General features: G+C 39.2%; 3 protein-coding genes across 8 annotated transcripts in view; 2 read left to right on the plus strand and 1 right to left on the minus strand.

Annotated features, from left to right (window-relative positions):
• The first annotated feature begins 72 nt into the window (after positions 1 to 72).
• Positions 73 to 27747, plus strand: part of PDE6H (phosphodiesterase 6H) — a 203446-nt gene continuing 175771 nt past the window's right edge. For 2 of the 5 annotated variants that reach the window (XM_070049425.2, XM_070049426.2), the window contains exons 1-3: positions 73 to 208; positions 657 to 834; positions 7315 to 7394. The gene's annotated coding sequence lies outside the window, so the exon portion shown is untranslated. Of the gene's footprint in view, positions 835 to 7314; positions 7395 to 27747 lie in introns of all 5 variants that reach the window. The other 3 variants (XM_089304633.1, XM_070049435.2, XM_070049430.2) reach the window with 3 other exon arrangements.
• Positions 103 to 27007, plus strand: C9H12orf60 (chromosome 9 C12orf60 homolog). Its single transcript, XM_089304630.1, is given in 4 exon segments — positions 103 to 208; positions 790 to 834; positions 7315 to 7394; positions 26054 to 27007. A coding segment is annotated over 1 exon segment (729 nt). The 5' UTR covers positions 103 to 208; positions 790 to 834; positions 7315 to 7394; positions 26054 to 26077; the 3' UTR covers positions 26807 to 27007.
• SMCO3 (single-pass membrane protein with coiled-coil domains 3) lies at positions 2304 to 11961 on the minus strand. 2 transcript variants are annotated; one of them, XM_089304631.1, is made up of 3 exons: positions 11825 to 11961; positions 10880 to 11087; positions 2304 to 3613 (listed from the first exon to the last, which is right to left on the minus strand). In XM_089304631.1, the coding sequence occupies exon 3, from the start codon at positions 3597 to 3599 to the stop codon at positions 2922 to 2924; it is 678 nt and encodes a 225-aa protein (XP_089160757.1). In that variant the 5' UTR covers positions 3600 to 3613; positions 10880 to 11087; positions 11825 to 11961; the 3' UTR covers positions 2304 to 2921. The 2 variants fall into 2 exon arrangements, with proteins under 2 accessions (XP_089160757.1, XP_002712692.1); XM_002712646.5 differs by lacking the exon at positions 10880 to 11087 and having other exon boundaries at positions 11825 to 11920.

The following is a 27747-nucleotide window of genomic DNA, read 5'->3' on the forward strand; positions in this document are numbered from 1 at the left end:
CCAGTAGTGACGCGATTGGTCGATTCTTAGCTAAGAGCCCGCCTCCTTACGCAGTACCGAGACTCCCCATGTCGATGGACACTTACCTCCACCAGTAAAAATAAGAAAAAGGAAGCGAGTCTCTGATTAGCTGGCTGTCTCGCTTCTCGTGCCGGAGGCCTTATGACCTCATTTCCGGGATCAGCTCTCATTGAGCCAACGGGTGCCGGTACTTTGGGAACGTGGGGAGGTGTTTTGCGCTGTCGGTTTCCTGGGTTTGTGTTAGTTTTTGAATTTTCACGTTCCTTGTGACGTGAGCGGGTGTCATCCTCTGGGAATGTCTCCGTTTGAAAACGAGTAACACTCAAGTAATGAAACTCGACTTGTCTCCGAGTTTAACGTGCTTTGCAAGCGTCAGGTCATCCCACGTGGACGCCTGGGTGCACCTCGAATTTCAATAGTGGCTCTTACACACGCAGACTGTTTTTAGACCTGAACAACTACAACAGCGCCCGTATTAGAGTCTCAAATGCCGATCCATAGGATTCATTTTCTGAGGAGGAAATGTGGGAATACATATGCAGTTAGAATTCATGAGTGGCTAGGTTGAGGAAAAATTTTTATACATTACATATAAAATATGTATTATGTAATATAATACTTAAAATTATGTGTAGGTATGTGTATAATATATGTGCACACACGCACTCCGTTCCCGACCGGCGTTTTCATCAGCCAGGGGTCCTCTGTGATGTCATCATTGACGCCAGGTTCACTTGCCTCTAGTCTTCACCCTTTCCTTCCCCGCAGTGTCCCCGTCCCCAGGAATTCCTCCCTCAACTTTCCCCCTTAAAGGTAAGTTTAAGTGTTTTAAAAATTTGACTGTTAAAGGACACACTTGGTTATTTCTGGTCTTAATCTGAGTATCCCTTTTGGAAAATCAGCTAGACCGAGGCCAGTTCTTACTGTCTGTTGTAAATATTTTAAAATGTTGTGGGGAGGCATAATAATTTTTAACAAAATGCTTAATGTCCTTAATGATATAAAATGAGGTTCGTACCTACATTTTTTGTTTCAGTAAATTTCTTAAAAAATGATTTTTTTTTTTTTTGAAATAGAGTTACGGAGGGAAGGAGAAACACAGGGAGGTCTTCCATCCTTTGGTTCATTCCCCAGATGGCACCCAAGGAGCCAGCAGCTTCTTCCAGGTCTCCCACATGATGGCAGCGGTCCTCCCATTGCTTGGGCCATCTTCCACTACTTTCCAGGTCATTAGCAGGGAGCTAGACAGGAAGTGGAGCAGCCTGGACTCCATATGGGAAGTTGGTACAACAGGTGGCAGCTTTATCGGCTACGCCACCAAGCAAGCCACTGTTTTAGTAAATTCTTGATTCTTTGATTCTGGAATGAATTTGAGTATCAGAGTAATAACAAGATCTTGTAAGTTATAGCTTATAAACCAGGTAGTAAAACAGAAAAGATTTAATTTTGAAGGTGAAACAAACTATCTTGTAACTAGCTTATAAAAGCAATAATAGAAGAGTAAGACAAAATGAAAGGTATGTTAGAAAAGTCCAAGTCTTTTGCAGCAGGTTTGTGGGTAGACACTGAAAGTCGCAATGGAATGTGTTCCTTGGTGAAAGATTTAGAAAAAAAGCATATTCCGGGCCGGTGCTGTGGCAAAGTGGGTTAATGCCCTGGCCTAAAGCATCGGCATCCCATATGGGCGCCGGTTCTAATCCCGGCTGCTCCACTTCTGATCCAGCTCTCTGCTATGGCCTGGGAAAGCAGTAGAAGATGGCCCAAGTCCTTGGGTCCCTGCACCCACGTGGGAAGCCCTGAAGAAGCTCCTGGCTCCTAGCTTCGGATCGGCACAGTTCTGGCCGTTGTGGCCAGTTGGGAAGTGAACCATCAGATGGAAGACCTCTCTCTCTCTGCCTCTCCTTCTCTCTGTGTAACTGTGACTTTCAAGTAAATAAATAAATCTTTAAAAAAAAAAAAAAGCATATGCACCCATAGAGATTCAGCTGAACCATTAGGTTTTCAGAGCCTCTGGATTTTTCTGAAATGAGGTAGTGAAATTGGCCACCAAATGCATCCTTTCTGGTAGTTTGAAATCAGATCATATTCTGTCTTGTAAAAACTTATAGTGTAATAAGGTGTATCTTTCCTTTAAATGACAAGTTTTTGAAGACTAGTAATTTCAGCATCATAAATACATTTCATGCATGTATTACTGAGGTTTACTTGCTTATATTCGAAATATCCCCAGAGTGCTTACACATTCACTTGAGTTTTAATTGAATCATCACAGTTGGTCAGAGTTGATTGAAATTATAGTCTTTATCTTTTAAAAAGTATATCCAGATTACATTGTGTAATTAGTACAAATTTACAGAACCATTGCCACCTTTCATAATCAAAGCAAAGTTACAGACATTTTTCAGTATCTTCCAGGTTACAGAAAATTGTACTTAATTTGGTGGTCAAAAATATGGTAGTATAAAAAATACCACTGGAAGGTTCAGGGTTTGTGTTTAGGCAGAAGTTACTAAAATGTCCCCTTAGAACTAAATGATGCTTGAAACTAGTGGTGGAAAGTCTTTGCATCAGATGTAAATTTTAAGAATTTTGATTAGAAATTAGAAAAGGAATAGGTAACACCTGCTTTGTGATAGTATTCAATCCAATGTTGATTTGGTAGAACAGAATGAGAAAATATTGTGGAATATAATCTTGTACTTCAAAGGACCCAGCTCCAGTTGATCCATTGTTGATAAACACTCAAGAACCATCTAGTTTTATACCTCCAAATCTCCTTTCCAAATTATTTACCCCATTTATATCCATATTGGAAGTAAATGAAAAATAAAGCAAAGAAGCAGACATGCATTATTGAAAAGGTAGTAGAGAAATATCCCAGGGGCAAATAAAATGACAGTTCATTTCATTTGGCGTTTCACTGTGTTGGTGACCTCAGTAATGGCATGATGATATTTTTCTGAGGCTGACTTGAACTCCACCAGATGCTTCTCGTAACTTTTGATAGCTGCTTCAAGCTGTGTTTTCTCCACTGCTCCCAGGATAGCACGGAAGATCATATCTATGCCAAGGCCAAGAACAGCAACTCCAATGCTGCCAAGAAGAGAGGCACCAATTTGAGTTAACACAGTGACCAACTTATTTATGATGCCCGTTGTGACATTTGAGCCCACAAGTTTAACAGCCACTGCACTGGCTGCAGATGTAGCTTCTCCCAGGATGACAGAAATAACCTTTTGTACCAGTGCAATTTTCTCATTTTCCCTTTCCTTAATATCCTGAAGTTTTCTGTAAAGGGTTGGCTCTAGTTTATCTTTTAGTGCTTCATCAACCTTTTGCAGTTCCTTTTGGATTTTTGTCATGGCTTGGATAATGATATCACAGTTTTCTTTGATGGTTCCGTCTCTTTTCATCTCAATGGCATCCAGCCTGCACCCCAGGTGCATATTTAGAACTTCTGTCAGCTTATTGGTGGCATAGAAGCTGTCAGATAAGCAGTCAAGGAGCTGCTGGTGAAGGCGGTTTACTTCCTGCCGCCTCCTTGGGTTCTCTGGGTAGAGGAGGTCACTCTGAGCCATATTTCAGGTATGAACTGAAAAAAAAAAAAAATCTTCATTAAAAGTGTTGAAAAATGTGGTTGGCACTGTGGCTAAGCCTCCAGCTGTGGCTGCTGGCCTCCCATATTATAGCTAGTTCGTGTCATGGCTGCTCCTCTCCTGATTCAGCTCTGCTTATGGCCTGGGAAAGCAGTGAAAGATGGCCCAAGTGCATGGGCCCCTGCACCTATGTGGTAGAACCGGAAGAAGCTCCTGGATTCTGATTGGCCCAGCTCCAGCCATTGGAGTGAACCAGTGGATGGAAGACCTTTCACTCTGTGTGTGTGTGTGTGTGTGTGTGTGTGTGTGTCTTTCTCTCTCTGTAATTCCCTCTCAAGGAAATAATTTTTTTTTAAAGTGCTTAAAAAGTTTTGAAAAATATCTGCTATCTTTGTAGATCTGACTAGGAAATTTTTCACTTTATGCATATGAGGGTGGCAAAATTCTTTCCAAGGAATTCCTCAGAAAATTCAAGTTTTTTTTTTTAACTGATTTCCATGAAACTTGGAGTCAGTGTATGGAAAATGTAGGTAACAGACTACAGTCCATTTATGCATAAATTAAGACATTAGATTTTTGTAGTGGTGCTAAATCTAGATAGCAAATACTCATGTTAATCAGGCATCTGGTTAGTAAACATGTTTATTTCCAGGTAATGGGTGATAACTTACTTGTAACAGACTCCAATTAGAAATGATTAGCTCTTGATTACTAATGCTTCTTAATTTCCTCATCCCCTAATTACCATACTGACTACACTTACCAAATTGGTTTCTCAAAATGGAGTCAGGCCAGAAGAATATTAAGATCTCTTTAGTTTATAGGGCTATTAATATTAAAACTTTGTGTTTATATACTTTATTATCTTAATTTTAGATATTCAGATCACTTTCTATCTCTACAGGGAAACTGTTTTCTAAACCTAGAGACAGCCAAAGACAACACACATAAGAATCTAACTGACTTCAAACTACTTCTGTGGAACTGATTACTGCTAATGTCTAAAAAAAAGAAAAGTAAAGGCAGTTAGGTTACAAAGTAATAGAAAAGTAAACATAAAAATAACATTCAGTTTTCCAGTTGCTAGAGGTAAAAATCCTGTTTAAGTTAGAAATAGTAAATCTTGTAAAAAATGTAAAAATCTCAACATAAACTGCTTATTGTAGCGTACATGATTTTTTAGAATAGATGCTATTAGAATAGATGCTGTTCTAATATTTCTAAAAAATTTAAAGGGACAACAAAAATTTGCTACCATGTTTTTCTCAAAAACAAAAAGCAGGTGAAACCAAGAAATAAAGATATAAAATTGATGAGAAAAGCACCTCCATGTAAGACATTCCATTTAAAGCTTTTCTGTTGGAGATGCTACATTTTAATCATAGTAATGAGAATTGAAAAGCTGAGTATTTCTCTGAGATTTGGCTGGCAGCTCTGAGTCAAATGTTTGATTAGGTTAAAACAAGTATCATGTATTTCTTCCTTGTTCATATTTTGTGTTTTAAATACTTTTGCTAGTCCAGAGTTTTACTTTTTTGTTTTTTTGTTTTTGTTTTTTAAAGATTTATTTATTTATTTATTTAAAAGGCAGAATTACAGAGAGAGAGGGAGATACAGAATGAGATCTTCAACCTGGTTCAATCCCCAAGTAGCCACAACAGCTGGGCTGTACCAGGCCTAAGCCAGGAGCCCAGAATACTATCTGGGTCTCTCATCTGGTTCTTCCACGTGGATATGGGGGTCCAAAAACTTGGAGCATCTTGCACTGCTTTCCCGGGCACTTTTAACAGGGAGCTGGATCTGAAGCAGAGCAGCAGGCACTTGAGCCGGCACCCATATGGGATACTGGCATTACAGGCTGTGGCTCAACTGGCTATTCCACAATGCTAGCCCATTGTGTTTTACTTTTTAATGGTGTTATTTTTATTACACAAGAAATACACATGCTGTTGTAGAATACAGTAGCAATAAACTAATAATCATAAGTTTTATATACACTGCTGCTCAAAGGCAACCATCAAAAATGTGTTGGCTAGGGCCGGCACTGTGGTGTAGTAGGTTAAGCCTCTGCTTGTGGCGCTGACATCTCACATGGGCATGAGTTTGTGTCCCAACTGCTCCTCTTCCGATGTAGCTCTCTGCTGATGGCCCAAGTGCTTTGGCCCCTGCACCCGCGTGGGAGACCTAGAAGAAGCTCCTGGATCCTGGCTTCAGATGGGCCCAGCTCTGGCTGTTGCAGCCTTTTGTGGGAGTAAACCAGCAGATGGAAGACCTCTTTCTGTCTCTTCCTCTCTCTGTAATGCTGCCTCTCAAATCTTAAAAAAAAAAAAATGTTGGCTGATAGGTTTCTGGATGTATCTGTATGTATGTGCTTATGTATGAACACAAATGAAATCACACTGTATGTATTGATGGGTATTTATGTCAATAAATAATCACATGGTAAAATATTGGTTGTGCTGGGTATGTGTTTGAGACTGGATAAACATTTCATTTGGGGAGAAGGTAGACAATGTGCAGGGGACAGTGCAGTTGTTACCATATCTGTGACTCTTTGCAAAGCTTATAAATTATTTAGAATGATCTATATTATACTTTGCCATTATTAAGCTGCAGTTAGCATCAGAAAGAACAAAATGCCATTTTCTAAAAGTTTTACTAAGTATCAAGAGTATACCATAGGGCCAGTGCCGCGGCTCACTAGGCTAATCCTCCGCCTCGCGGCGCCGGCACACAGGGTTCTAGTCCCAGTCGGGGCGCCGGATTCTGTCCCGGTTGCCCCTCTTCCAGGCCAGCTCTCTGCTGTGGCCAGGGAGTGCAGTGGAGGATGGCCCAAGTGCTTGGGCCCTGCACCCCATGGGAGACCAGAAGTACCTGGCTCCTGCCATCGGATCAGCGCGGTGCGGCGGCCATTGGAGGGTGAACCAACGGTAAAGGAAGACCTTTCTCTCTGTCTCTCTCACTGTCCACTCTGCCTGCCAAAATAATAATAATAATAATAAAAAGAGTATGCCATAAAATGAATAAACTTCTTATGTTTTATATCTGCAGCTTATAGTTTGATTTAGAGAAAAAAAAAACAGGCCTTTCTGAGTTCACTTGGGTGAAAAATATGTTTGTGCCCAGTAACAATGATATGTTTCCTAATATACAGAACTTGATTAGGCATTCTATATACCTGCCATTTTTATTTTCTGTTAAACTCTTTAGAGAAAATGGGCTCCTATGTTAATGCCAGTGAGTAAGCAACCCATCCTAGCACAGTCATTCTTAGTCTGGATATGAGAAAGTCTAGATATGAGAACCTCAGAAATGTGGGATGAGGGAATGAAGATGTTTTTCTGTTAAACTAAACATGTAAATGATCTATTCGCCACATCATAAAGATATACTTAGGAAGTGGGTGGAGGAACATACATTTTTAATGGATTAAGAATATTACTATGTTAGATTTAGAAAAAATGTACTGGAACTTCTGTTATTATCCTTGATTTAGATCCAGCACACACATGTATACACACATACACAGAGACAACAGTCACAAATTTCATTTTCTGATTCTATTCTACTTAAAGAAATTGCTTATTGAGGATCTAATAAATGTTCTTCAAACTCACTAAAATGTGATTTGTACAGATTTTTTTTCTTCTAGGAATTTTCCATTAAACTTTTCTTTTTCTTTATTCCTGGTTTTCAGATCTTACCATGAGATGGAAACTCTAGTTTCCGTATTTCAGTTCAGAAGACAACTGACTACATCCCTCTATGGATTTTTAGGTGAGAGTAGTTTTTCTTATCCTGAAAATGTGGACGCCATATCTAGTGGCTTTCACATGCCATTATAAGAAGGCATAGCTTCCAAAAAAGGACTGTTATTCTACCTCAGGATAAGCAAATGGAGATATGAAACTTCCTTCTTGAATGCTTCCAAGTGAGCAGTTCCTTTTCAATTAACTTTATATCTTAATCGTCAAATGTATCTGAAACAGGACAGGCTATGTGTTTTCTTCGAGAAAGTAATGATGGGGCTCCTCTGTCTCCACCATATTAAAATACCATAAAAGCACACTATTAAACAGTATTCAGGTACTGAGCTGTTTTCTCACCTCCATTAAAGTCAGGAGAAAGATAATAGCTGAATTTCCCAAACAGGCTGGTTTCAACAGTGTGATAGTGAATTTTCCTCTGCTTTAATTTCATTAGGAAAAAAAAAGTACCCTGGTGTTAGCCAATCAGATTATTTTTTCATTGTTCTGGTTCCTTATCTATGCCTTACAAGGAAAGTGACTTTGAAATGACCAATTTACTTTCTCTGTTCTGTTTTGCTTTCGTTAGGCCTTTTGTCTAGAAAACCAACTTTCTCTATTCAGCTCATTAAAGTGTGCATTTTGTTTTATAGAATGAGCTGCTGCTCTGTTCTAGAATCGCAAATAAGCCAAGTAAGATCTCTAAGCTAAATTTGTTATAACTTTGTCTTTGGACAATTTGTCTTATACGGTAGTATTTTCCTGTGTGTAAGGTAGTATTCTAGGCTCTGTAAAGCATACAGACATGAAAAGGCATGGTTCCTGCTATCTTGGAATTTTGAATCTAGTTAGGGAGTTAAGACAGATTTATAATTACAGTATCCAGTTGAAAGTATGATTTACTATGAAATGACAGGTACTGTTGGTTTTGGAGGATGTCAGTTCAAATTTTGAGTAGTCTTTGTCTTAGTTTGTATTGCCTTATGAAGACATTTGGGAGACATCCTGGGAAGGCAAAGCATCTGCTCCTTTAAATTAATACTTTTAAATATGTGCTTTATAGTAAAGAAGAGATTAAATAATTTGTGGAAATGTCCACCATGGCAATGTGCAGTATCTCTACTTTGGTGCTTAACAGTTTAGTTCTGCATTTCAAGTTGATTAATTCCACTCAGCAAATTCAAAGTCCTGTAATTGAATGGAGTCACCCTTCTTAAAGAGCATGCTTGTTACTCAGGCAAACTCCAAGTGATGTCATGCTAACAGTAGGTGCTGTGCCTGAGATGAGTTCTGGCTTGTACACTTTGCCTTGTCTTACTACATTTTCAGTGCTGATTACCTACCACTTTTGTATGGCAAACTTGAACTTTTACATAATTTGAGTTATCACATGATGATGCTTCCTGTTAGAGAAAATTCGGGTTGAGGAATTACCATCCACTTCAATACAGTTTGTGCCGTTTATATATTTTTTTGTTTACCAGTCTCTGAAATCGATTCTAAGGCGCCCTGGGAAAGCCTGATGGAGAATTACTAACCACTAGGTGGAGCTCTTGATCTCCGGGACTCAACTTCACCAGAGCATTTGCTGAAGCAGCTGTGCTTTCTGTTACTCTGTGCACACTTGGTCTCTGGGCTGGCAGATTTTTTTTTTTTTGACCCGAGTTCTGTTGCTAAACAAAGTCTGGAAATTTTTGACTTGTTATCTCTTACAAATTAGAAGAAAATAACTCTGGAAGTGTTCATATGGAATCTGGAGTTGAGCAGCATGCCTTAGGGAATTAAATTGAATCCAAAGGTAAACTTGAGATGGATTGAGAAGTAAATTTGATTGATGAATTGAGAAGTAAGCACTCAAGGTAAAAGAGCACATGAGAAATGATAGGAATATGAGAGTACTTCAGAAAGTTTATGGGAAAATATAATTAAAAGATAAATTTATTTTTCGGGTGGGAGGGACGTTATGGGGGGGAAGCCATTGTAATCCATAACCGTACTTTGGAAATTTATATTCATTAAATAAAAGTTAAAAAAAAAGACAATATATAAAATGTAGGTGAAAAAGTACAAAAAAAAAGATAAATTTATTTTTCTGCAAACATTTTGAAATCCATAAGTTTTTTATAATATGTATTTTGAGACCTTTTGTATATTGCTGATTGTATCTAAAAGTTTAAGATTATTGAGTGATACTATGTAGTTTTAGTTTCTTAGGAGATAGACTTCCCTAATAATGAAATATATCAATTGTCACACAAATAAAACTTTTCATGATACCTTTGTGGATAACATTACTGCATTGTTTGCTACGTACTAAAGGGTTTTAAAGAGAGAAATTAATATTAAGGTGATAGGAGGAAGTTTCACAGAATGATGTAATTTATGCTTTAATAGATGCTGGAGTTATAACAAATGAAAAGTGAAAGATTTGGTAAACCAAAATAAAATACAGAATCATTATCACTAACGTAAACTTTTTAAAACAAAGCAGGAAAAAACCTATAAACCTACCATCTCAGATTCTTTTGTTCTTTTCCAAAATTTATTTGTATGCATGTCTTTTATAATGTAATAATTAAATAAAATTCACTTTATATTAATTCACTTAAATTTTCCCCATATTGCTAGTTTTGAAAGCATTTTATTAGTTATATAAAGTGTTCCACACATCTTTACCATAATTTACCAAATCCCTAGTTATTTCATTATCACAAATAATGTTCTATTGAGCACTTTGATACACAGAGTTGTTTTCTTCCTCCAACAGCTGGACTAATTCTTTAGGCTAAATAGAAAAATTATATAACTAATGGGAATTAAAATTTTTATTACCTTTGACATATATTGCAAACTACATTATAAAGACTTTTATCCAGCCACCAACAGCATGATACGGGGTCTCTTTCATAGTTGAAGATGGTTCTATTTAAATATTATTGATGTATGAAGCATAAGGTAAAATTTTAAAAAGAAGAGTTCTTACCTTTCCAGAAATACATACTGAAAATGTTAATGGTGAAATGACATGGTCACAAATTTGCTTTTAAACATCTGGATCAGATAGTGGGAGAGGGTTTTTGAGAAACCAAGATTATATTTATATTGACAATTTAAAAAGCTTGAGACACAGAAAAATATAAACACATGTATGTAAACACACACTTAGACACAAATGAACACCACACACAGAGGAAAAAAGAGAGAGTTTCCCATCTGCTGGTTTACTCCCAAATGACTGAAATAGCTGAGGCTGAGCTGAACAAAGCTGGTAGCTGGGGATGGATTTGATGTCTTCATGTTGGCAGCAGGAACCCAATTATTTGAGTCATCACCACTGCCTCCTTGGGTCCTTTGGTGGGAAACTGAGGTCAGGAATCAACCCTGATTGGTTCCAATCCAGATGCTCTGATGTGGGATGCAGGCAGCATAACCACTAGGCTAAACACCCACTTTCTTGTTTTGATAATTTTCACAGCTGAGTTACGGGTACATGGGAGTTTATAAGATCATTGTTACCCTTTCTGTGTATGTTTGAATTTTTCCCATAATAACAGTTTTAAAAAGAAAAAGAATTGCATGATCCTGTCTAAAGCTCTGATGTTCAGTCACTCATGTTCTCTGACGTTCAGATTTCTTCGTGCTTTCACTTTTCTTCACTGTCCAAACTGGGTCCTTCTGTCAGACAAGTTTGCTTATTTGGGAGTGTGGAAGTGATATGGTACACCTAAGTAAGAAGTCATACAGGAGAAAGTGACAGGTACTAAGTAGTTCTGAACTTTCTTTAATTTAAATAAAAATCATGATCTGTAATTAAAAGACAAATTCATCATGATATAAATTCTTTTAAGGATTTTCTCTGATCAGAAAGCAATAATAAGTCTAGCCAGAAAGCAAAATATCAAGATCATTGATCAGCATTTATCAAATGCTCACTTTTGAAGCCTCTATTATATGTCTTGAGGATTTAAAAAAATAAAAAGGTTTATTGCCCTCAAAAGATAATAATGGTCTACTTGGAAACACACAGCAAATACACAATGATGCATTTAAATACAACTTATGAAGGAGTATGAGCATTGTATCTGAACTAGTATTAGATTCTTCATTTGTTCTTCCCACAGGTAAATACAGAGTGTTGATATTAATGTTAACAGCATACAAGGAAATGCCACCACCCAGATAAGCGACCCACATTACACAGGTGTCACTGCATCCTTAATCCTTTCTAATACTGATGTCTTTACTGCTTCTCTTCCCCTCTGTCCTAATCCTAGAAGTTGTTGATTTTTTTTCCTTTCTTCTTTAGAGAAATGATAGAAACATGCCATGGGACCCTCTTATTAGAAAGCTCTTTTGCTACTTTCTTTATGGCAAGTTTTTAGACTGATATGTTATTTCTGTCTCTCTTTAATATTGAGAATCAAAGTGTTATATCAATACTAATAGATCCATATTGCTTACCTTGCTGTGCGTCTGCGTTTGTGGTCCCAGCACTTGTTTTAGGAATACTGTTGTGCTTTTCTATCTGGTTTCATCTGGATGTTTCTGGTGGAATGTGATGACTTACAGGCTTTGCTAGTTTCTGCTGGGTCCCTCTGCCTGTCTGGTTATAGGCTATTTCTGGATGGCATGGTCCTCAGAATTCTTCAATTTCCTGTATTTGTATAAACTTAGTATATACTAAGTAATATAATTTGAAAGACTAGTGAACTAGTGAAACTTATTTTAAACTAATCTGCCGTTTTTGCTAATGAAAAGTGCTGTACACCTGAACTAATTCAGTGCAGTAAAGAGGGGGCTCTTTGATCACAGCTGTCTGGTTTGGGGATTCCATCTTGAAAACTATTCTGTATTCAGTTTGTGTTAGCTTCTGTTACATTTTTATATCTGTCTAATTGCTTTGGTTAGGTTCTCAGGAAATCCAGATATAGCCACAACATGGTCTCTCTTATATTGATGAATGGTCTTGGCAATATAAAATCCTTAAAGACCAAGTTGACTCCTTTCCCTTGAATCTTAGATCAGAGTCTTCTGTGTTTCTTCCGCTGGGTTCTGTCCTAATCTATAGATTTCATTACTGCATCTGAGCGGCAGCCCAAGAATACCCAGTGGGAAAGACCACACCTCTGAGAGGAGACAGTTCTAGTTTTGTGTGCTCTAAGTACCACTTTCTAATCATGTAACTTTAGGAAAATCATGTTACTTTTCTAAGTTTTTCCATGGGTGTAATGTACGTATTAATTTATAACTTACAAGTTGTCGTAATGGTTAAATGAGATAATGCACATAAAGCACTTTGCATAGTGGCTGATATGTGGCAAAAATTTACTAAGTGGTAGCTATTAAATATTTCTGTACTATTAATTAAAAATTTTTTTTTTATTTATTTGAAGAAGAGAGAGAGACTAAGAGAAAGACAGTGGTCTTTCGTATGCTGGTTCACTCTCCAAATGCCTGCCACAGCTGGGGCTGGGCCAGGCCTTGAATTCAATCTGGATCTTCCTCATGAGTGTTAGGGACCCAACTACTTGAGCCATCACTTGCTGCCTTCCAGGGTGCATATTGACAGGAAGCTGGAATGGAGAGCAGGGCCAGGGCTGGAAACAATGCACTCTGATACAAGATGCAGGTGTCCCCAAGTGGCGTCTTCATGACTGTGCCAAATACCTCCCCTTGTTCTTACATTAACAATGATATCTCCTGATGGGAACAGGGGAGGAGAGTGGAGTAGAGAATACAAATCCAGGATGCCTTACAGGAGATTTGTAAAATTAAAAGGTGATGCCCTATGGTGCTAAGAAAGAGCTGTTTTTGTCCCAGTGGATCATTTTGCCTTTGATATATTATAGGGGCCTAAGTGAAAAAGGAAAATATGTGTGGTCAGTGTATCTGAACTAGGTATGGAAAATAAAATAAATAGAATTCCAACAAGTGTACAGGGAGTTGAGTCTGGAGGAGATAATGCAGGTGGAGGGAACACTGAAAGCCAAGGAGCTAGACAAAAAGTTGTAGAGCATTTTCAGGGAACAAAGTTAGTCTACTGTGCAGGTGGTATGCAGTAGGTATGAAGCACTCAAGGAAAATAAGTAATGGAAAGTTGAGAGTGGTTTGTAGAAGACTTTAAATACCACGCTGGGAAATCTCAAACCATTGAAGTTTGTTTTTTTTTTTTTTTATTATAGTGTTTAGAGGTTTAGGTTTTACTTTATATAAACTAGAATAATGATAGGATGATAAAGCAGAGGTTACCAGCCCCATACCTATGGGAGATGGACAAGTTATATCAATCACTTGCCATATTTTAGTAAGTTATGTTTTGTTACTGAAGAGAGTACTTTTGAGGAGTGCTATTTAACCTCCTTTTTCCTGAGGCCATGAAGTTCTACTATTCCTCTTAACTTTTTGACTTAACTACTTTCCCACCACATAGCAGTCTAATTGGAGTTATAATAATTGAGATGTGAGCAGTAACAGTGCAGAGGAACAGGGCTCACTGTTCTAGTTTCTTTTTCAGAATTATCAGAGGAAAAACTAGAAGCAGTGTTGACTTCATACTGAGCCTCCTTGATCATCAGCTTGAACTTGACTAAAGTCAGTATTGACATCAAACCAGTAGTTGGGTCTGACACTGAAGGAAGAGGCACTTTTTCTTAGCAGAGTTCTTAGAGTAGAGGTAGGGAATCAGGAAAGCTGATTGGACAAGTTTGGCTGCTGGGTTGAGGGTGGTTGTGAATGAGTGAAGGGTGGTATCTACAAAGAGATTTGCATGTCGTTTCTTGACAGTTTATTTTACTTTGCTTCCCGTTCCTCTTTGTTTTAAAGTTCACTCCTTTTCCTGAAAAGTTCTGCTCAAAAACATATGTCACTTGACTCTTTCCCAGAATAACTTGCCTGGTTCAATTATGGTAGCTTTGGGGCCAGTGTTGTGGTGTAGTGGATAAAGCTACCGCCTGCAATGCCAGCATCCCATATGGGTACCGGTTTGTGTCCTGGCTGCTCCACTTCCAATCCGGCTCCCTGTTAGTGGCCTGGGAAAAGCAGTGGAAGATGGCCCAAGTGGTTGGTGCCCTGCATCCACATGGGAGACCTAGAAGAAGCTCCTGGCTCCTGGCTTTGGCATGGTCCATCCCAGGCTGTTGCTACCATCTAGGAAGTGAGCCAGGGGATGTGGAAGACCTCTCTCTGTCCCTCCCTCTAACTTTCAAATAAATAAATGGACCTTTAAAAAATTAGTTTCAGCAAGTCATCAGCACTTAGCTATTTTACACTTTAAAAAAATCAAACAATGAGCAGGTGTTGTGGCACAGTGGATTAAGCTGCTACCTGCAATTAAGCTGCCAGCATCTTGTATGAACACTGGTTAGTGTCCTGGCTGCTCTTCTTCCGATCTAGCTTCCTGCTGGTGTGCCCGGGAGGGCAGTAGAGGGTGGTCTGAATGCTTGGGCCCTTACCACCACATGGGGGAACTAGAAGGAGTTCCTGGCTCCTGGTTTTGGCTTGACTTAACCCCAGCCATTTAGGGAGTGAGCCAGTGAATGGAAGATTCTCTATCTCTCTGTAACTCTGCCTTTCAAATAAAAGTCAAACTAAAATATAACCACTTTTTTGACCTCATAACATCTTTTGTCTCTTCTCTCCACCATCGGATTTTCCCTTGGGTAGTGTCTATGCATTAACTGTATGGCATTTTCTCCATTAATTTTTCAATATTTGTACCTAGTTTCTACACATATCCCCGCTTCCTGCACAATTGCTCCCTAGCATCACTAGTAACATCGAAATGGCTAAATATAGTGTTTATCTTATTTGCAACCTTTGAAATTGTTGGCCAGTTCTTTTTTATTATTATTATTTTAAAGATTTATTTATTTACTTGAGAGAGGCAGAGTTACAGGGAGCGAGAGGAAAAGACAAAGAGAAGTCTTCCATCTGCTGGTTCACTCCCCAAATGGAGCTGGACCAGTCTGAAGCCAGGAGCCAGGAGCCTCTTCTGGGTCTCCCACGTGAGTGCAGGGGCCCAAGTACTTGGGCCATCTTCTGCTTTCCCAGTGCATTCACAGAGAGCTGGATCAGAAGTAGAGCAGCTGGGACTTGAACCAGCGCCTATATGGGATGCTGGCACTGCAGGTGGAGGTTTAGCCCACTATGCCACAACACTGTCCCCCGGCCAGTTCTTTTAACTGTGTTCTCTATGGGATATGGGATTCTGTTGGTTCTTTTCTTTTCAAACATCCCTTCAACTTTTATACATATATATTTTTCTTTACTTGTATGTCCATTAAATATTGGTGTTTTCCAGCTTTCCATGTTTAGCTCCAATTAAAAAAAAGGGTTTTTAGGGGCTGGTATTGTGGCACAGTGGGTTAAGTCATGTTCTGTAATGCTGGCATCCCATATGGATACCATTTTGAGTTTTGGCTGCTTCTACTTTGGATTCAGCTCTCTGCTAATTGCCTGAGAAGGAAGCAGAAGATACCCAAGTGCTTGGGCCCCTGCCATGCATGTGGGAGACCTGGATGGAGTTCTAGGCTCTTGGCTTTGACCTGGCCCAGCCCCTGTCGTTGGGGCCATTTAAGGAGTAAATCAGTGGATGCAACATGGATCTCTGTCTCTTTCTCTTGCCCTCTCTCTATATAAATCTGCCTTTCAAGTAGATAAATAAATCTTTAAAAAAAGTTTTTAAACTTTTTTTTTGGAGGGGGGACATGGTGGGGGGGGTGAGAAGGAGAGAGAGAGAGCGCTCCCATCTATTGATTAATTCTCCAAATGTCTGAAACACTTGGGGCTGGGCCAAGACCAGAGCTAGAAGCTGGAATATGATCTAGGCCTTTCATGAAGGTAACAAAAACCCAATTACTTGAGCTATCACTGCTGTCTACCAGGGTCTGCATTGATGGGAAGCTGGAGTCAGGAGCCCGATCAGAGCATTGAACCCAGCACTTTACAGGCTAAATTGCTGCTCATATTTAGTCTCTATTACTCTATATATTCTCCTTGAGTGATTTAACTAATTTTCATGGCTCAATTACCACTTATTTGTTAATATACCCTAAATATGTAGGTACCATTCAATATTTTTCCCTGATCTTCAAATACATACCACTAACCAGCTTTCTAGACATCTCTGTGTGAGTGACTTGTGGTATCTCAAGAGTTATGAATAAAACATATCATCGTGAGCTTCCAATCCACTCCTTCATGTCTTAATTTTCCCAAACCGAACTTTTCACATATACTTGTAAGAACTCAAACAGAGATTCCTTGTGTGATTTTTTTCTGATTTTCCTGAAGGTAAGACCTTGATCATCTATGGTATATATCACACCAAGAATATTGACTTTTATATAACCTACCAATCTATTCAATTTCCCTGGATTCATTTTATTCATTTGTATATGTATTAAGTTCTATTATATTTTATCACCTGTGGAAGTAAATTTTGACCACAGTCAAATGACTACATGTTCTAACAACATCACAAGGATCCTAGCACACAAGTGTGTCTTGCTAATATTTCATTTCTTTTTAAAAATATTTAATTTTATTTGATAGGCAAAGTGAGAGAGAGAAATGGAGAGACAGAGAGAGAGAAGGAGAGATACCTTCTTTCCACTGTTTCACTCTCTAAATGCCTGCCACAGCTGGGGCTAGGCCAAAGTCAGGAGTAAGGAATTCCATCCAGTCTTCCACATGGGTGGCAGGAACCCCAGCACTTGGGCCATCATCCACTGTTTCCCAGGCACATTTGCAGGGAGCTGGATGGAAATCAGGCTGATGCTTCCATACAGGATGCAGGCATCCGAAGCAGCAGCTTAACTTGCTATGACTTACTACCCATCCCTTGGTAATATTTTTTTCCCAGAATATGGGTTTTCTTTTCATTCTTTTTAGAATCTCTTTATGGAGTAAAAGCTTTTCATTTTGGTGAAATTCAACTTGTCAATTGTTTTTTATGGATTTGCTTTTAGTGTTCTATCAAAGAACTAATTGGCTAACCACAAGTTTATAAGATTTTCTTATTTTTCTTCTAAGATTTTTATTGTGTTATGTTTTAAATGTATGATTTTGTTCCATTTGAATTCCTTTTTTAAATATTTTATTTATTGGAGAGGTAGAGTTACTGACAGAGAGAGGAAGAGACAGAGAGAAAGGTCTTCCATTTGCTGGTTCACTCTCCAAATGGCCACAGTGGCGGGAGCTGGATGGATCTAAAGCTAGGAGGCCAGGAGCCAGGAACTTCTGGATCTCCCAGGCAGATGCAGGGGCCCAAATACTTAGGCCATCTTCTACTCCTTTCCCAGGCCATAGGAGAGAGCTAGATTGGAAGAAGAGCAGCTGGGACTAGAACCGGTGCCCATATGGGATGCTGGCACCACAGGTGGAAGCTTAACCCACTATGCCACAGCACTGGCCCCTGAATTAATTAAATATATAGTATAATGTATAGGTTGAGATTCATAATGCTTTTTTACATGTGGATGTCCTGTTGTTTCAGCACCATTTTTGTGGGGAAGAAAACCTAAACTTTGTGTTTTGATTTACCTTTATGTTTTTGTTAAAAATCAATTGACCACACTGGTTGATCTTCTTCTAGGCTTTCCAGTCTGTGATTTTGGTCTACATGTCACCAATACCACATGGTCTTCATTACTGTAGTATTTGTAGTACATCTTAATATTAGGCAGTGTGAGTCCTCCGACTTTGTTTACTTATTCTTGTTACTTTATATTTCCAAATATATTTTAGAATTCACTTTTCTGTATCTATAAAGGGTCTTGATATAATTTTGATTGTGATCACATTAAATCTAAGGATAATTTGAGAACAACTAATATCTTAACTATGTAGAATCTTCCACAGAGTTTGAGTTGACACCATATATATACATGTATATATTTAAATCCAAGGAAAGGATTTGTGTCTTCATTTATTTAGATTTCCTTTGATTTTTTTTGAAATTTTAATTAATTTATTTATTCTGTTTGATAGGCAGAGAGAGATGGAGAGATCTTTCCATTTGTTGATTCATTCCTCAAATGCCCAAAATAGCTGGGCATTTAGTCTGGCCTTTAGTCTGCAACTCAATTTTTACCTCCCACATGGGTGGCAGGGGCTCACGTGCATCAGCTACTACCTGTTGCCTCCCAGGGTGCATGTCAGCAGAAAGATGGAATTGGAAGTGAAGGAGCCAGGACTTAAACCCAGGCACTCTGATAGGGAATGCTGCATCCCAGCATCTTAACTGCTGTACCAAATACCTGCCCTTAATTTTAGTAGACAGATGGTGTGCATATTTTATTTTATTTTATTTATATTTAAGTATTTCATGGAAAAGACATTGTAAATAGTAATTATAAAATATTTTGGTTTCTTATTGTTCATTCCTAGTGAATAGTGAATTAATTACAGCACCAATAGCTTGTGTTTCCTTGGGATTTTCTTTTTTTTTTTTCTTTTAAAATTTTATTTATTTTGTATTTGAGGGGTAGAGTTATATATAGAGAGAGAGATAGAAAAGTCTTCCATCCACTGGTTCACTCCCCAAATGGCCACAACAGCCAGAGCTGGGCCAATCCAAAGTCAGGAGCCAGGTGCTTCCTCTGGGTCTCCCACATGGGTGCAGGGGCCCAAGGATTTAGACCATCTTTCACTGCTTTCCCAGGCCACAGCAGAGAGGGGCTGGGCCAGGCTGAAGTCAGTAGCCAGGAGCTTCTCCCAGTCTCCCACATGGGTGGCAGGGGCCCAAGTACTTGTGCCATTACCTGCTGCTTTTCCAGGTGTATTAGCAGAGAACTGGATCGGAAGTGGAGCCACCAGCGCCCATATGAGATACTGACACTGAAGGAGGAGGCTTTACCCACTAAGCCACAGCACAGCCCCAGTATTCCTTTATTCTTTAAAGCTTTATTTTTACTTATTTGAAAGGGAGAATAACACACACACACACACACACAGGCATGATGGATCGGAAGAGGAGCAGCCGGGATACAAACCTGTTGGCGCCACAGGCGGAGGCTTAGCCTACTACTACTACTAAGCGCTGGCCCCTTCCCTGGATTTTCTATATAGACATGTTTGTTAATGGAAATAATTTCATTTTTTTCTTGTCAATATGAATACTTTCTTTTTCTTGTCCTATATCACTTCTAGAACTTCCAACATGATATTACATAGGAGTAATGTGGATATTACTTGCCTGTGGACATCCTTGCCTGGTTTCTGGCCTTAGCCTGGGGAACTGTTTTATCTTTTAAGATGTTAGCTATAGGTTTTTATTTTTATTTTTATTTTTTTAAAAAGTCTCTACAATTGAGGAAGGTTCTTTTTATTTCTGGTTTTGCTGCAATTTTATATCAATGGATGTTGAATTGTAAAAAAAAATGCCTTTTCTGTTCCTATAGTTACTTTTTTCTTTTTTCTATTTTTAGTTTGATTTGAGTGTTAATTACCTTTCCAGTTTTGGGGATAACTCTCAAATTGGTTGTGATGTATTATTCTTTTTATATACTTCTGGACTAGATTTCCTTATGTTGAATATTTTTCTATTTATATCCTTGAGGAATATTGGCCTCTAGTTTCATTTTCATTGTTGCCTCATAAAATTAGTTGAGAAATATTTTATTGTCTAGAATATACTGTGTAGAATTGTTTAATTCTTTGAAAAATGTTTGAATATGAAATCGGAGAAGACCCCCTAAAATTTACACTAAAATGTAGCCCCTTAAATTCCCTAGAAATGCTGTCCGGGGTGCCACGTGTACTACCAGAATTTGGGGTGCCATATGATTTCACCACAGGCTTATTACTAAATCCTCAATATTAATAAGCCCAAGAGGGTCTTGCCTAATATTTAGAGAAGAATTCTAAATATCGGCACAGATAAACAAGGCAGCATGGTATGTTTTAAGCTTTTTATTTAGTGAGAAAGATGCATAGGAGAGTGAGAGCTTTATTTGAGAGGTAAATACCAAGCACCAGGAACCAGCCACGTGGAAGAGCATCTAGGCCTGTATCTGGGCCAGGAAGCCTAGAGCACATGGCCCAAAGGCAATGCGCCCTGGAGGCACAGGGCTACAGCAAGCCCCCTCCTGACAAGAGGCCAGGGAAGAAGAGCAGGCCGGGCCACATGGTGTCCCGGCTTTTAACCCACTTCCAAAGGGGAGTGGTTAATTAACCTGATTGGCTAGTGAGCACCTAGGTGTGGCCAGGTAGGGGAATGAGGCCACATAGGGGTGTGGCGAAGGCACCAGGTAAGGGCATGAGGTCACACAGGGGCGTGGTGAAGGCGTGGTCTTCCAGTTCACAAATCTAATCAATTTTAGCCTGTACGCCTGCCTTCTTCATTCCCCCCTCAAAGACTCCAGACCTTAATCTTAAGGGGATGTTGGGTGTCAAGTCACCATCTTCTGTAGCTATTTCCTGCTTATTAGGGGTGCAGACCCTGCCTGTTCTCGGTCTGGAAGTCTCTGCCTATCTCATCTAATGAGTTCGCTTCACGAGCTGGATCTCTTTCAGTCACCGCTGTCCTCAGTGTCTCCTACATGGTCATCATTATTCTCAGAAGCTACTGGGTTCTGCGGGGTTATTTTATATATAAATGAAGGTCCATTGTCACTCTAGAGTGACCGTGGGAGTCCAAAGTGTGGCACGATGTCTTTCAACAAGGCTTTAAACACCTCATGGGCCTTCTACATTCGGGTCAGAAAGGCCTCTATCCATCCTGTAAAAGTATCAATAAAGACTAGAAGGTACCTATAATTGCTTGTTGGGGGCATATTGGTAAAATCAACCTGCCAATCTTCACCTGTTTATGTTCCCCTCCTCTGCACAGGAGTCAACAGGGGAGGTGGCCTTACATGGCCAGATTTATTCTGTAAACAAAGTGGCCCATTCAATCTCGGGCTCTGTATAGTGAGGTCCTTAGCCACTTCCACAGATTGAGTTATAAGGGCTATTTCCAAACTTTCCTATGTAGCTGCACTATCTGCTAACGCACCTCCCTGATTAACATAATTATCTCCCTTCTGATGTCCCTTGCAGTGGATGACGGCCACTTCTAAAGGCTCCAGTACTGCCTGAAGTAGAGCCAGTATCTCTTTTCCATATTAAACAGGGGAATTCTTTGCAGTCAGTAAGCCCCCTCTCTTTACAGATTGCTGCGTGTGCATGTAACACAAGGAAAGCATATCTGGAATCTGTATATATATATTAACTCACTGGCCTTTTCCCAGTTGTAAAGCCCTAGTCAGTGCAATAAGCTCTGCCTTTTGGGCTGAAGTATTGTGTGGTAGTGCTTGGGCTTCTATCGTCTGAGTAAGATCCACTACGGCATAGCCTGCTTCTCTAACTCCTTCCTTCATATAGCTGCTGCCATCAGTAAACCATTCAGCATCTGGATTTTCCAGGGGCTCATCTCGTAGGTCTGGCCTACTAGAGTACACCTGCCTAATTCATTCCCCCCTCAGAGACTCCATCCCCTTAATCCTAAGGTGAGTTGATGGCCCTCGAATCATCTCTTTTGTAACTGCTTTCTGATCATGAGGGGTGTAGCGCAGGCCCTGCCTATCCAGGGTCTGTAAGTCTCTGTCTATCCTAACAAATTTGCTTTGTGAGTTGGAGCAGTCTCGGTCATTGCCAAGGTCCGTGTCCCCTGCATAGTCAGTTACTCCCAGAAGTCGAGCTCTAAGGTTTCTGATTGGCTTATAGGAACAGTCAGGAATGTCTTTCGCATTCACCTGTGAAGACTTAAGAGGTAGAAGCTTAATCCAAATTTCACAGAAGTAGTTGTGTTTTATATCACCTGTTAAGGTCCTTTTTATTTAAGCTGAAACTGATTTGAAAAGGATCTCCTTATGAATGGCTTACTCAGGAATTTCTAATGTTGGAGTTTTTGTTAAAAACCCCTTGATTCCTTGGAACACTTTTGCAGCTCCCCTGTCCAACACAGTGTCTGTTTCAGAGGCTTCTTTAAGCAAACACAAGGCTTAGAATCCAAATCCTGGAATCCATAACTCTTGTAGCTACCCTTTTCAGTACGGAGTCTGCATCAGGGCCTCTTTAAAGCTATATACAAAAGCTTGGAATCCGAATCTTGGAATCCAAAGTCCATGGAACTTTGCCATTCTCAGAAATCTCCTCGGCTGCCTTTAAATATCTGACCCTATGTTAAAACATACGAGATAGGAATTTCACAGAGACGTGTATCCAAGATTTCACATTTGAGGCACTTACTAAACCTTAAATATTAAATATTAACTTTAATGGCAAAATTTAATCCCAAAGATTTGCTTTGCTCTATTGTGTGATACTATGCATCGTAAGTTCTAGTTATATCTAAGTGCCAAAATCCATTGCCTGTGTTTCTAGGTATTTATTTAAGGACTAAATCCGGCGCCCTATGGAATGCTGGTGCTTCAGGCCAGGGCTTTAACCTGCCGCACCCCAGCGCCGGCCCCAGAAACACCTTTTGGTTTTGTTGATTTTGTTTATCTTTTCTGTTTTTGGTTTTATTTCTACTTTTTTTTATTACCCATCTTTTTTCTTGCTTTGGATAAGTTTGCTCTTCTTTCACTAATTTCATAACATAGATTCTTAAATTATTCATTTTATTTTTTTCTACTATAAGAATTTAATCTATGGATTTCCTTAAAAACTCTGCTTCAGTTTCATCCCATAAATTTTGATTTATTTTCATTTTAATTGAGTTGAAAATATTTTCTAATTTCCTTTGTGACTTCTTTTTTGGCCTAGATATAATTGAATAGCATGTTGTTTTGTTCACAAATATCTTGGAATTTTCCATTCATCCATCTATATTAATTTCTGTTTTAATTCTATTATATTGAAAGAACATTTGTCATCTATTTAAAAAACATCTAAAATTTTGATTGGGAGTGTGTTGATTTTATAAATCAATTTGACATTTTAGCAATACTTGTATTGTCTTTCACTGTATTAACAATGTATGTTTTTCTATTCATTTAGCTTTTCCTAAACTTCTCAGAATAGTATTTTCTAGTAACAAGTATGTAGTCCTTTAATATCTCTTGTCAGATTTATCTTTAAATGTCTTATTTTTTTTTAAAGGTTTATTTATTTGAGGGGAAGGGTGGTTGAGTGGGAGGGAGAGAGAAGTATCTTCCATCGGCTGATGCACTTCACAAATGGCTGTAACAGCTGGGGCAGAGCCAGCCTGAAAGCAGGAGCCAGGAATTCTATCCAGGTTTCCCCCATGGGTGCCAGATACTCAAATACTTGAGAAATCATCACTGCTTCCCAGGTGCCTTAGTAGGAAGCTGTACTGGAGGCAGAGTAGCCAAGACATGAACAGGCACTGCAATTTGAGATGCCAACCTCACAAGTGGTGACTTAACCCACTACACTATTATACCCTCGCTAAGTGTTTTATTTACTGTAGATGTCATTTGTTTTATTGTCAATTTCTAATACTTCTGTTGCTAACATGTAGAAATACAATTGTTGTATGTTTGATCTTGTTTTTACAACCATGCTAAACTTAGTTATTAGTTCCAGTAATTCAATAATTATTGATATGTTTAAGTCTAACATTTATTATTGGTTTGCTATTCTCATCTTTTGTTTTTTTATGCCTGTTTTCCTTTCCCTGCCATATTTTGAGCAATTTAAATAAGTTATTTAGATAATTTTTCAAGTTTCATTTTAATTTGTCCATTTGCCAAAATTTGTGTTTCTTAGGGTTGCTTCACAAATTAGAAAAAAATTTGGCGACATAAAACAACAATTCATTCTGTCAGGTCTGGAGCTATAAGAGTTTCAGCAAGCAGGACCTCTTTTCCTCTGGGGCCTCTAGGGGAGACTCCTGTCTTGCCATTTCTAGCTTCTGATGGCTATTGACATCCCTTACACGTTGCTGCTTCACTCCATTCTCTGCCTCCTGCTACTCTTTAGCGATTACTCCAGAGATTATGACATTCTACCACACTTTATACCGTCTACCTAGAATTTGTATTTTATCACATCAAGTAAAATAAAGAAAACTTATAACTGCATGTGTCTACTTCCCCTCTCTCCTTCAAGCTACAGTTGTTATATGTATTAAGTCAACATGTGTTGAAATCCCATCAGTGCTATTTTTCTTTCTTGTAATTTTTGCTTACCTCGTGGCTCACTACCCATTATTTGATTCCCAGTATGCCCTTTCCTGGTGCTCTGACTGAAATGTGAGGGTTTTGGGGCTGGTGCTGTGGCGCAATGGGTTAACGCCCTGGCCTGAAGCGCCGGCATCCCATATGGATGCCGGTTCTAGTCCCAGCTGCTCCACTTCCCATCCAGCTCTCTGCTATGGCCTGGGAAAGCAGTAGAAAAAGGCCCAAGTCCTTGGGCCCTGCACCCGAATGAGAGACCCAGAAGAAGCTCCTGTCTCCTGGCTTTGGATCGGCGCAGCTTCGGCCATTGCAGCCAATTGGGGAGTGAACCATCAGATGGAAGATCTCTCTCTCTCTCTCTCTCTCTCTCTCATTCTCTTTCTCTCATTCTCTCTCTCTTTTCTCTCTCTGCCTCTCCTCTCTGTGTAACTCTGACTTTCAAATAAATACATCTTAAAAAAAAAAAAAAAAGAAATGTGAGGGTTTTAACCCGGAAGTTGTATACTTGCCTGCAGTTTTGTTCTCAACCCAGGGCAAAGCAGTGAGAGAAAAGTGGCTGTGAAGTTACTAGCACCATCCCTTCTTCTCAGTTGTTTCTGCCTAGGGTAGATAAGGAAGAGCAAAACAAGGCTCCACCTATAAGGACAACCTCTTCAGTGCAGATGGGCATGAGAAGGGGCATGCTTCCTCAGTAGTGCTCATGGATCCAACAGACTTGTTTCTGCTGTGTTGGTTACAGTGTGATGGTAGGGTAGTTGGCATTGCTGTTTCTTTCTGGTAGCCAAAAGTGAAAAGTGTTTAGAGATGCCTCTGCTCATGAGATGTGGGGTGGGTGGAGGGGAGCAGTGCCACCATTTTGTTGCTGATACTTGAGTCACAAGGGATCTGCCCAGCAGACATCCCTGCTCCTGATTTGCTAGTTAAGAGTGTGATTTATTTTGGAGCTTTCCATGTTTGGGTGGGTTTCCAGTTCTAGTTACAGACTGAACTGAAGATGGGATATAGAGGAAGCAGGAAAAAACAGAAACAAACAAACAAAAATACCCAAATGCAGGAAGCCAGGAAATTTCATTGCTGTGTTGTTCTTCAAATGCTGTACTCTCTGTCTCCTCCTACTACTACCTATTCTCAGAATTATCTGAGAGTTTAGTATTCTTTCCAGAAGTTTTAGTTGTAAAAAGTGTCTCACCTTTTCTTAACTGGAACCAGAGCCTCTCTTTGTACTTTGTGATTCTTTATTCAATGTTTTCCACAACAGTGAATGGATATTGAGGATAATATCCTTGAGAATAGCATCACTCTACACATTAGCATGTCCATTTATTCAGGATGCAGCAAATAATACTTGACATGTAGTATAAACAAAATGCTATCCTGGGCCTCTACTCTGAATCATTTTTGTTGGTACTTTTTATCAAGTCACAGGATCATTTCTACTTTGAGGTTCATGTGGCTTTCCTGCTCTTGACAGGAGTTTTCCGCACATTTAGACTCTCCTTTTAGTCTTTTGATGGTTGCTAAATCCACTTGTAGTTTTCACTTGTATTATTGCTTTGCTTTGCAGTGCTGACACATTTTTGTTGAAGAAATGTCTTCAGAGTTAGAAAAGGATAAGGAGAGGCTAGTTCAAGCTGCCACAACATTCTTCTATCATATATGAGATCTTTCTTCCTCCATAAATGCATTTACTGAGTTGTGCAACCACAGTGTGAATACTCAGATCCCCTCACTGCCTGTGAAAGAAGACATTACTATCAAAGATCTATGTGAACAAATGCTCAGCGTTTTTAAGGAGGTGCAGTCTGCAGTGGATGCACAATATAGTGATATGCAGAAGGAGCCTATATGTTCCAAGGTTGCAGCAACTATGTGCTGCTTGGCTGAGAAGAGTGCCAATGTGAAAGATTTGCAACAGTCAGCTAAAGACATGCTACGAAACGTCCACTCACCAGTCCTTGTCTCTGCACTGAAAAATAGTAATGTCCTGGGGAGTTTGGAGTCTTCTCTTTCCCTATTGATGAAATCCCCCATCATGAGTCTTCAGTTAAGTGACTTCCACAGAGAAGACACCAAAGAGCAACCAGATGCCGCTGCTTCTGAGAAAACAATGAGTCCTTCTAAAGCCACTGCAATAGACACTTTGAAAAAGCTGCAAGATGCACTGAAAACTGAGAATGCCGACAATCCCATAGGGTCAGCAGCAGATCATTTGGAACATATTGTCAAGACTATGGAACCAACCATAGCGGTCCTTCAAAAATCCAGAAAGGCTATGGAAATGGGTACTTCTGTGTTTAAGAAAGTAGATGGCAAGTAGGGGTATGACAAAAGAAGTGTTCATTTCTGTCAGAAAAATCACTTCAGATCCCATGATTTTTCATAGTGTTTTCAAAGATAACTTAGATGCCAGACGTGGGTGTGTTAGAACATAAGTGCAGACAGTAGTCACTTGGAAAACCACTTACCTGTAGTTTTTGTGGTATTAAAATAAAAAGAAATAAAGACAGTATGCTCAAAATGGCAGTTACTAAGAATATGTTATTGAAAAAATCAAGGTAGTATTACATTTGAAGATGCTTCTAAATATTATATTTCATGTTAAACCATAATTAAAATAGCCCTAAATTAATTTATTTTTCCCCTCAACTAATTTCTACTCTTAGTGAATCTAATGAGTGATGCTATCTGGGTAAATGAAAATATTAGCACTAGACAATCTGACAGACATGACTGTTTAGGCCTGGAAAATATAAAACAACCTGCATTTTTGTCACTCATGTATTAATTTCTTCGTACCTCAGTGCCTTAGCTGTTGTAAGCCATCACTATTTTTTATTTTAGTTTTTTTTTTCTTTTAAGAATTTATTTATTTGTTAGAGTGACAGAGAAAGGGAGAAAAAGAGAAAGAGATCTTCCATCTACTGGCTTACTCCTCAGGTGGCTGCAATAGCAGGGGTGGGCCAGACCAGGAACCAGAAACTCCATCAGGTCTCCCACATGGGTGGCAGGAGCCCAAGTACTTGGGCCATCACCTGCTGCTTTCCCAGGGAACTGGATTGGAAGCATAGCACCCAGGACTTGAACTGGCATTCAGATATGGGGTACTGACATCCTAAACAGTGGCTTAAACTGCTGTGCCACAACACGAGCCACACTAAATATTTTTTTATGTGATTTATCCAGAAGTATATAATAATAATGAATAAGTAGTAATAGAATTTTCTTGTTTACATGGATAAAACAGAGCAGGTAATTTGT

The sequence above is a fragment of the Oryctolagus cuniculus genome, chromosome 9 (assembly GCF_051225735.1).
Source record: "Oryctolagus cuniculus isolate XC-2025 breed Fujian yellow rabbit chromosome 9, ASM5122573v1, whole genome shotgun sequence".
Classification (NCBI taxonomy): domain Eukaryota; kingdom Metazoa; phylum Chordata; class Mammalia; order Lagomorpha; family Leporidae; genus Oryctolagus; species Oryctolagus cuniculus.